The following is a 9,814-nucleotide window of genomic DNA, read 5'->3' as shown; positions in this document are numbered from 1 at the left end:
TCATAAGAAAAAACCCATTTCTAATATAAATAATTACGATTAAAAAAAAAGAAATAACTTAAAACAATACCAAATTTATAATAAATTAAACAAAGCAAATGACTTTACAATCAATTAAATCCATGCCAAACCATAAAGGAGTGATCCCAATACCATGACTTTTCCACTTGAAGTCTTTTTTCATTAATAAGAAAAGACAATAATAAGAGTTTTCAAGAATCGGATAAAAGCGTTGTTGACTCATAAAATTTGATAAAAGAGTTGGCCTCATGTCGACAACCCTTTTTAGATTTTTTTTTTTTTTTTTTTTTTTAAATGAGCATAATCATGAATCACTAACATTTTGATGAAGATGAGTTGGCATGAATCTCCATTCCATCCAAAAGAGTCGGCCTCATGTCGATAACCCTTTTTCCCTTCCCATTTTCGCCTTATGAATAGCTATACCAACTCAGTTTGTCTCCTTTTGTCCGTCTCTTTAATTGTAACGATTCAACTCTTCCCTTACATTGGAAAAGTAAAACCAATCTCACTGTGCTATCTTTTCCTTTACATTTAACCATCTCTCAAATGGGCTTCGTTTTCGGCATACTGATCGGGTTCGTGGTCGGTTTGGCAATCATTGTTGGGTTTGTTCGCTCGGAGAATGCTCGATCCAAGCTTCGTAATGAACTCGTCAGTAGTGGTCATTTGGTTTATGTAAATTTGTTTGAAGTTTAATTGTTTTGGTGGTTTTTGATGTTTTGGGTTTTTGGTGTTTTGACTTTCAGGCAACAACTATTGCTGCGTTTGCTCGGATGACAGTGGCAGATTCTAGAAAGATCTTGCCGCCGGATGTTTACCCTTCTTGGGTCGTCTTCTCAAATCGTCAGAAGTTGAGTTCTCTTTGTCTCTCATTACTCGCGCACACAGTACACTCTCAGTATAATGGATACTGATTTTTTTTTTTTTGGTTTTTAATTTCTTGCAGTTAACATGGCTTAATCAGCATCTAAACAAGATCTGGCCCTATGTTAACGAGGTATCATGTTGTTTATTTAGTTAAGTAAGAATAATTGAATCTCCTTTTTAAATAAATTTTATATGATTATGGTGTTGCAGGCAGCTTCTGAGCTTATAAAGACTTCCGTTGAGCCACTACTTGAACAATATAGGCCGTTTGTGTTATCATCTCTCAAGTTTTCTAAGTTTACTCTTGGTACTGTTGCACCGCAATTCACAGGTTGGTTAAATGTTGTGTAGTTGCTCTTTTGTTATTATCTACTTTCTATTATGTTTTGCAACTGGGAATGACTAAATTGATGAGTTTGGAATGTCTATTGTAGTTGTTGGCTGAAAAATTCATTTTGTTTAATGGGATAGTGTTACTGTTCTATTCTAATGAGGTAGTAAGACGTTCATGTTAAAGTTTGTGGAAAGCTATTTCTGTAGGATTTTGTTTATTTGTACTCATTTAGAAATTGTTGCGGTGAATGGTCATAAATTTTTCATTTTGGGAGGACTCTTGGGTGGAGTAAACTCAGCTTTGCACTTTATTATTTCCTTGTCTTTATAGGTTACCATGCTCACAATATGTTTCTTTTGAAAGTAAAGTGTTTTAATTCTCTATCTGCTTCACCAGCTTTGAAATTTGGATGCTTTTAAGGAATTTGAATGATTGGGGAGTTATCTCTAATTATTTTTTCCTTTTGCTTGGTAATGTTTCTTAAATAAATTGAAAAAGGATGTTAGAGTTTGGAAGCTTGAGTCTTCTAGTGTTTTTCTTGTAATTATTTCTCTGAATGGCTTATTGATAATCCTTCATTTCCTCCATTCCGTCCAGCTTTGATGATATAGAAGGATAGAGTTCCTAGTAAGATACGATTTTTTGCATAGTCAATGGCTATTGGAAGGATTACACATGAGATGTTATGCAAAGAGATGGAAGGCTTGTTTGTCTCCTCATTATTGCATCATGTATAAAAGAGATCGGAAAGTATCGACTACATATTTCTTCATATTCCTACATCATTGATAATATAAATCAATCACTCTTAAAGAAACTAGAATACTTGTGTTGTGCCTAGTTCCTTTATTTCATTATTTGTTGAGGCTTATTCTGCTTTCAGTGGGGGTGAAAATGCTTTAGTTGTGCGGGGATGCTGCACTTTTGACTGCTTTGTGGTTAGAGAGAAATATTAGAACTTTTGAGGGTGTTCAGAAGGATGAAGATGATTTTTCTATGGCATAGAGTTTGATTGTATACTTCCTTGTGGGCTTCAGTTTCTAAAAAATTTAGGATCCTTTTTCTTTATTTATAGATATTGGAAGCTGTCTTGGTTTAAGTTTGGGTTCTCTCTGCTATATATATATATATATATATATTTTTTTTTCAATTTTTTGTCGGTTTATTGTGTGCTGCCAGTTGTATATATATACTTTTTTTTTAATGCCAAAATACTTTAGGCTTTTATATTTTTGTTCTTGTCCAAGTTATAAACATATTTAAATTTTGGTAACTGTTCTATTTTTATTGTCTTTTGTATCGTAAAATGTCTTACGGGATCTTTTATGCAACTTGGTGGTTTGGTCTAATATCTTAATAGTTCATGCGAATTGTTGTTCCTTTTAGGAGTTTCCATCATTGAAGATGGAAACAGTGGTGTTACTATGGAGTTGGAAATGCAATGGGATGCTAATTCAAGTATAATACTTGCAGTCAAGACCAAAGTTGGTGTAGCATTGCCTGTGCAGGTAATTCATAGTTCTTTTGCTTGTTTTCATCTGTTCAGTTTTGTCTTTAATCTTTGAATTTTCTTTATGTTATTTTAATGTTAGTGTGGAACAACTCTTCATCCTTCTCTTTGAGAATATTTTCCCTTTCTGGTGCTGTTGCTGAGCTCACTGAAAGACTGTCAGAGCTGGATTTCAAGTTCATCTCCTTGGCCAAGAAGTTCTCTTGCTTCCTTTATGTTAAAGCTATTCTGAAATTGAACAGTGACCTTTAACTCTATAGTTCTTTAAGAAATAACTTGGTGGCTTATAAGTGATGATGTGTTTGAATGGGTAGAAGCTTGTGAAAAGGCATGACAATTGTGGCTCCTTTTCTTCGTCTGAGACTGTATTATCACTTGAAGAAAGGTTCACTGGAACCTCAAGTCTTCAAGAATGTTGCTAAAATGAATTCCCTACTTGTAAATCATCTTGCAAAGTAATCTTATTTTAGTGTTTGAGTGCAATGAATCTCTGGGTACAGAAATTGGTTTTCTTGTTATATAAACAATGCTATGCCAACATTTAGAAATGTTGGTTTGCCAGGGTTCTCTGTTCATTAGGAACTTGGCTTACTTTTATTTTTATTTTTTGGTAACATTATGTTTACTAATTAGGTTTGCTAACTGTAATATTATGATTTGACACTTTCTTTTTTGTCTTTTTCTTCTGTTAGGTGAAAGATATTGCATTCACTGGGGTTTTCAGATTGATCTTTAAGCCGCTAGTTGATGAGTTTCCTGGATTTGGAGCTGTTAGCTATTCCCTCAGAGAAAAGGTGTGGTATCTTTTCGAAGTTTTTGAAGCCTTGTAGAAATTATTAGTTATCCAGACAGGGCGATCACATATATTAAAAGAGGGATTTTATTGAGATTTATAGAAACATGAAAATGAGCACTTAAAGTAGGTTTGTATGCATATTCATATGATGTGTTGGATGGTAGATAGGGTGTGCACAACCAAGAAAGAGGGTGGATTACCTTTTCTATGTACCTTGTGCAATATTTGCCAATTCTAATTGCAAATATGAATGGAAACACAAATTGCATAATTGCAATGTATATTTATATATAAAAGAATTCTTAGTTTTGGGCATTCGCATCTTTTTAAATTTTGACTATCGTTAGATGGCGCCAATCAATCATTTACTAGCACCATGTAATGAGGGTCCAAATTTTAAAAAGAAAAAAGCGAACATCCGTACCTAAGAACTTTTATATATATAATTCTTATATATTATGTATATAAGAATTCTTAGGTGTAGATGTCCGCATTTGTTTCTTAAATTCGGACCTTAGTTAGATGATGTTAATAAATTGTTTACTGACACCATCTAATAAGATTTGTATTTTAAAACAATCAAGATGTTCGTAGAAGAGATGAAATATATACTTGTAGTCTGTCTCTCTCATGAACGTCTGGATTATTTTAAAATGCGGACCTCGTTAGATGGTGTTGGTAAATAATTTATTGGCACCATCTAACGATGGTCCAAATTTGAATTCTTATGTATATTTATATTGTCCGTCTCCTTTATGTACGTCGGCATTGTTTTAAAATACAGACCGTGTTAGATAGTGTTGGTAAACAATTTATCGACGCTGTCTAATGAGGGTCCAAATTTGATTAAAAAAAAATGCGGATATCCACATGTAAGAATTCTTATATCTATAACATATAAGATATTCTGTTTGTCTTTCTGATGGACTTTTTTATCTTTTTAAAACGCGGACCTTGTTGATGTTGGTAAAAGAATTATTGGCACCATCAACAAGGGTCCAAATTTTATTAAAAATAAAACAGACATTCACACCCAAGAACTCTTCTCTATATATATGTGTGTGTATATGGTTTCATACATCTTGCACTGTTAGGAGACTTATATCGTAATGAAATTAGGAACCCTAATTTAGAGTAGATTTGCAAATTTTGTGTCTTGGGTTAATTTAATTGAATGATTACATATACATATATGTCTATATACAAGGACATTCTTTAGGTAGTGTTGTGAATGTGTTTAAAGTTTTTATTTTACTGTCAGCCTCTCTCTCACATGCATAAGGCATACATGCCTGCATGTATATACAGTGCATAGTGCATACATTGTATCAGCGCATATGTTTTACCAAACATTCAATTTTTGGCTTGCAGAAGAAGTTGGATTTCAAACTCAAAGTTATTGGCGGTGACATATCAACAATTCCTGGACTTTCTGATGCTATTGAGGTGTGTGCAAATTCTATCTTCAGGCTAAATTGTTCCTTATAGAAATTATTTATGATTGTTTTTCTGTATCAATCGATACACATAATGTTTTGAAAGTTGCAAATGCATATTTTTGCATGTAGTGATAAATAGATCAGTGTTAAGTAGCTTTGCATGATTGAGCATTGCACCAAGTTTCAGATTTTCAATAAATAGATCAGTGTTACTTGACATGTTTTGTAGTTTTATAACAAGTTGCATATTTCTTGTATACAGGAAACCATACTTGATGCCATTGAAGACTCTATTACATGGCCTGTTAGAAAAATTATTCCGATTTTGCCTGGGGATTACAGGTATGTTGGCATGAATCAAAGATGTGAATATCTGTTGTTAACCAGCAGTTTAAATATGGATAAATTATAGGAAGGTTTGTGATGTCTCTCACAGTGATTTGTGGGGTTGTTAAAATAGGGGGACTATTTGAACAGCTAGGTAATTTGTGGGTGAGAAGGGTGATAGTGATTGATCTTTGGTTTATGCTATGATTTATTTTTGACAATCAATTTAAGGAGCAATGTTTTCTTTTAGTGACCTGGAGCTAAAACCTGTTGGAATATTGGAGGTAAAGCTTGTGCAAGCGAAGGATTTAACTAATAAAGACGTTATTGGGAAATCAGATCCCTATGCGGTGGTATATGTACGCCCTCTACCTGATAAAATGAAGCGAAGTAAAACAATTGTAAGTTTTCCCACCTTTTTTTTTTTGTTTCTAACAATTTTCTAGTTTCTAGGTTTTAAGGAATTTATACTTTTTTTTTTTTTTTGCTTCAGAATAATGAGTTAAATCCTATTTGGAATGAGCACTTTGAATTCATTGTTGAAGATGCTTCCACTCAACACTTGGTGGTAAGACTTTTTGATGACGAGGGGCTTCAAGCATCAGAATTAATTGGATGCGCTCAAGTACGGCTAAATGAACTTCAGCCTGGTAAAGTCAAAGATGTGTGGTTGAAGTTGGTTAAAGATTTGGAGGTTCAGAGAGATACTAAATACAGGGGACAGGTAAGAAGGCTGATAATCTTGTTGAAGGATTACATTACTGGACATTGTGATAAGTGCTTACTATAAAAATTCATATGTGCATGCATGCATACATATATACAATTTTGACACAAATTGTGACAGAACATGTGAGTTGTTAGATGAACTCACTTGCAACTGGTGAGATGAAATTTAATGTGCATGATTAATGTGGCTTGGAGATGGCACATGCAATATCGAATTTCAATCATTCAAAATTTTTTATTTGAAATCCAGTTTGGTTATAATTTGTGTAAAAATTAAAAAGTCTTTATCGTAAGCCATTTATATACTTGAATAAAATGAAGTAACCAAGTACCATTGCAAGGACCTTTTTTTTTTTTTTTATATATATCTTCTTTTTGCAACTTCCAATCAAAGTGAGCAATATTACAAATATAATTAATTCCTTCACCACAATTTGCATATCAGAAGAGAAAGGGATCATATCATATCAATTAATTATGGAAACTTAACAATCTTTTTTTGTTTTTTTGTTTTCTTTTTATTGTTAAAAATATGGAATATTCAAATTTAGTAAGTTGAAACCTTAGAAACAATAGGTTTTAGTTCATATCGGTTTGAATATATTTTTAATTTTACTAAGTTTAGCTTTCTTTATTTTTGGTTTCTTCTCAAGTTTTCATATTTGAAGTTTTCTTTATTCAATTTTACATTAAGGTTAATTTTATTTGTCCTCCGGAGAGATTGCTAAGTCTTAAACGCCCTAGTGATTTTTTAAGGGGATTTTTGGTAATTTTAGGGTGTATTTGGTAGTTTTTGAAAATCACTAGAACGCTTAAGATTTAGTGATCTCTCAAGGATGGAATTAACCCTTTTACATCATCTAAGAAGTCAATATAAGTCTTAGAAATTTATAAAACTTAAAAATAATTCAAAAAATAGGCCAAACTGTGTCAACTATTGAGTGAACCTGATTTACGGCATGGGCCATGCAATCCGGCCATGTTGTGGGATGGCATGGTCCCTTAAATTTTTATTCAAATTATGACGATCGGTGCTCTGTTGTATTAAATCAAATTACTGCGAATAGCTGAGATGACATCTAACATTTATCATTTCAAGGTATATTAATTACGTGTATCATAAATAATCTCAGTTGTTGAAAGTGCATATTTTATGTTTATATATGAGCATCAATTCTTTGCTTAAACAGTTGAGCAATTTTTTTTTTTAATTTTTACAATTTTTTTTTTGAGCGTTTAGGTTCATATTTTGAGAAAATGCAGAATTTCACTAGAGTGTAAAACCATACATATGGATGGCTAATAATGCTTGGGAGTTATGAGATTGCTTTTATGAAAAAATAAATTGGAGAAAGAGTTTTGGAGATTGCACCACTGTAACCAAATTAAATCTGAAAATAGGAAATGGTTAAGTAAAGCAATTTTTTTCCTCTGATAAGAATTGGAATTTTTGTAATATAGTACTTCTAATGCAACATTTTGAGCTGAGTTAAACCCTTGCACGCTGATGATTGTTACTTCATAAAGACAATAGGAGACATTGTTGTGTATGATCTAATTTCAGCTTTTTTTCAAAGGATTTGAGTTTTCAATCTAGTGAAGATTAGGGCATGTTTAAGTTGCTTCTGTAATTTATTTGTTTATGTTATATTAATTTGGTTTTAGGTGCACTTGGAGCTGTTGTACTGTCCCTTTGGCATGGAGAATGGCTTTACCAACCCCTTTGCCCCCAACTTTTCAATGACCTCCTTGGAGAAGGTTTTTGAAAGTGGGGCAAATGGAACAGAAGCAATCGACAATGAAAAGGCAGTCACACAGAAGAGAAGGGAGGTTATTGTTAGAGGAGTTCTTTCTGTAACTGTGATATCTGCTGAAGACTTGCCTCCAGCAGATTTGATGGGGAAGGCTGATCCTTATGTGGTGCTCACGATGAAGAAATCAGAGAATAGAAACAAAACTCGAGTAAGATTTAGATTGCTTAAATGTGGAAGTTTTACATCTATTTGTTTTATATTCTTAAGAAGAAACGTAATTTAAATATTTCTGTAAAGTGCTTTTCCTTTTTTTATTCTGGTATTAGTTTCCTTCCTCTGACATAGGCACCATATCATAAATGAAGCTCACAGATATCTTCCTGTTTTCTTCTTGTTTGACCTTTATCCTTTAATTTGTGTTTAGGTTGTAAATGACTGCTTGAATCCAGTTTGGAATCAAACTTTTGACTTCGTTGTTGAGGATGGATTGCATGACATGCTAATTCTTGAAGTGTGGGATCATGACACATTCGGGAAGGTAAAACAATTTGCGATTTTTCAAGTTGTTCCTTACTAGTACAAGTTGGCAATTTGTCAGCCAGCAATTCTATGGGGCTTGTGCACTATGCATATTTTATCTTTACTGGAGCCACCGTTTGAAAGCATTTGTTACACCTATTTCAAATTCTTAACTGTTTGCTGGTTGCTGCTGAGATATATAGTTTTTGAATCTTCAGTTTCCATTAGGTTAATTTTGATTACATTATTATTTTCATTACCTTAAAACATGGTTTCATGAGAGGANTATCATAAATGAAGCTCACAGATATCTTCCTGTTTTCTTCTTGTTTGACCTTTATCCTTTAATTTGTGTTTAGGTTGTAAATGACTGCTTGAATCCAGTTTGGAATCAAACTTTTGACTTCGTTGTTGAGGATGGATTGCATGACATGCTAATTCTTGAAGTGTGGGATCATGACACATTCGGGAAGGTAAAACAATTTGCGATTTTTCAAGTTGTTCCTTACTAGTACAAGTTGGCAATTTGTCAGCCAGCAATTCTATGGGGCTTGTGCACTATGCATATTTTATCTTTACTGGAGCCACCGTTTGAAAGCATTTGTTACACCTATTTCAAATTCTTAACTGTTTGCTGGTTGCTGCTGAGATATATAGTTTTTGAATCTTCAGTTTCCATTAGGTTAATTTTGATTACATTATTATTTTCATTACCTTAAAACATGGTTTCATGAGAGGATAAAGAATGTATTTCTCATCTAGTGCGACTTTTTTTATTTACGATCTTGTGTCTATAAACATTACAAAAATATTTCTCATCTAGTGCGACTTTTTTTATTTACGATCTTGTGTCTATAAACATTACAAAAAGCAATATGTTTGATTATGCATTTGAATCATTCTGCTCACTTGCATAGCTTTTGATGAACTCTAACACCGCCAGATTTGATAATGCAGGACTATATGGGGCGATGCATCTTGACATTGACAAGGGTTATACTGGAAGGGGAATTCAAAGACAGCTTCGAGCTAGACAGAGCTAAATCAGGGAAAATAAATTTGCACCTCAAGTGGATGCCACAGCCAATTTATCGAGATTCCTGAGTAATGTGTCATTGGAAATCTTAGCATACAGTGTATTTAGCCACATGCAGGTATACACCACATAACTCACCTAAACCATATGCAATCACTCATTGTAGATAATTTTTTTTGAGCTGACATTAGGCATGATGTAAAATGACATTTTATTGAAAGTAAAACATACTGTTGCGGGAGAAAATGTTCAGCCTAATGTTTTATAAACAGGGTTTTGATGCTTCAAATTAATAATTTCTCTCCGTTCTAGAGGGTGAAGTTTGTTTTGCATTTGCAGAAAGTATTTTAGAAGTTGCTGTTTAAATTTTTCGTTGAGGTGTCAGCCTCATTCAATAAATTTTACCAGTGGAAGAGTATGAAAGCTGATTATGGTAATTTGCACAGGGCAAATTGGATGATCAGTGCCTCCCATCTGTA

General features: G+C 33.2%; 1 protein-coding gene across 1 annotated transcript; it reads left to right on the top strand.

The window, feature by feature from the left end:
* Positions 1 to 347: 347 nt before the first annotated feature.
* Positions 348 to 9,655, top strand: LOC116108421 (synaptotagmin-5). The gene is made up of 13 exons (XM_031394672.1): positions 348 to 675; positions 771 to 875; positions 971 to 1,021; positions 1,102 to 1,222; positions 2,612 to 2,733; positions 3,428 to 3,529; positions 4,903 to 4,977; positions 5,233 to 5,312; positions 5,548 to 5,698; positions 5,791 to 6,021; positions 7,692 to 7,988; positions 8,205 to 8,318; positions 9,257 to 9,655. The coding sequence occupies exons 1-13, from the start codon at positions 571 to 573 to the stop codon at positions 9,401 to 9,403; spliced, it is 1,701 nt and encodes a 566-aa protein (XP_031250532.1). The 5' UTR covers positions 348 to 570; the 3' UTR covers positions 9,404 to 9,655.
* The last annotated feature ends 159 nt before the right edge of the window (positions 9,656 to 9,814 follow it).

Source organism: Pistacia vera, unplaced genomic scaffold (genome assembly GCF_008641045.1).
Source record: "Pistacia vera cultivar Batoury unplaced genomic scaffold, PisVer_v2 Contig563, whole genome shotgun sequence".
NCBI lineage: Eukaryota > Viridiplantae > Streptophyta > Magnoliopsida > Sapindales > Anacardiaceae > Pistacia > Pistacia vera.
The sequence above is the reverse complement of the archived record's forward strand: the minus strand, read 5'-3'. Positions and strand labels throughout refer to the sequence as shown.

Coding starts and splice junctions, on each gene's coding strand:
- LOC116108421 (XM_031394672.1), top strand. CDS start 571: ATGGGCTTCGTTTTCGGCATACTGATCGGGTTCGTGGTCGGTTTGGCA. Junction 5,313..5,547: donor ATTTTGCCTGGGGATTACAG/GTATGTTGGCAT, acceptor GTTTTCTTTTAG/TGACCTGGAGCTAAAACCTG. Junction 8,319..9,256: donor ATCATGACACATTCGGGAAG/GTAAAACAATTT, acceptor TTGATAATGCAG/GACTATATGGGGCGATGCAT.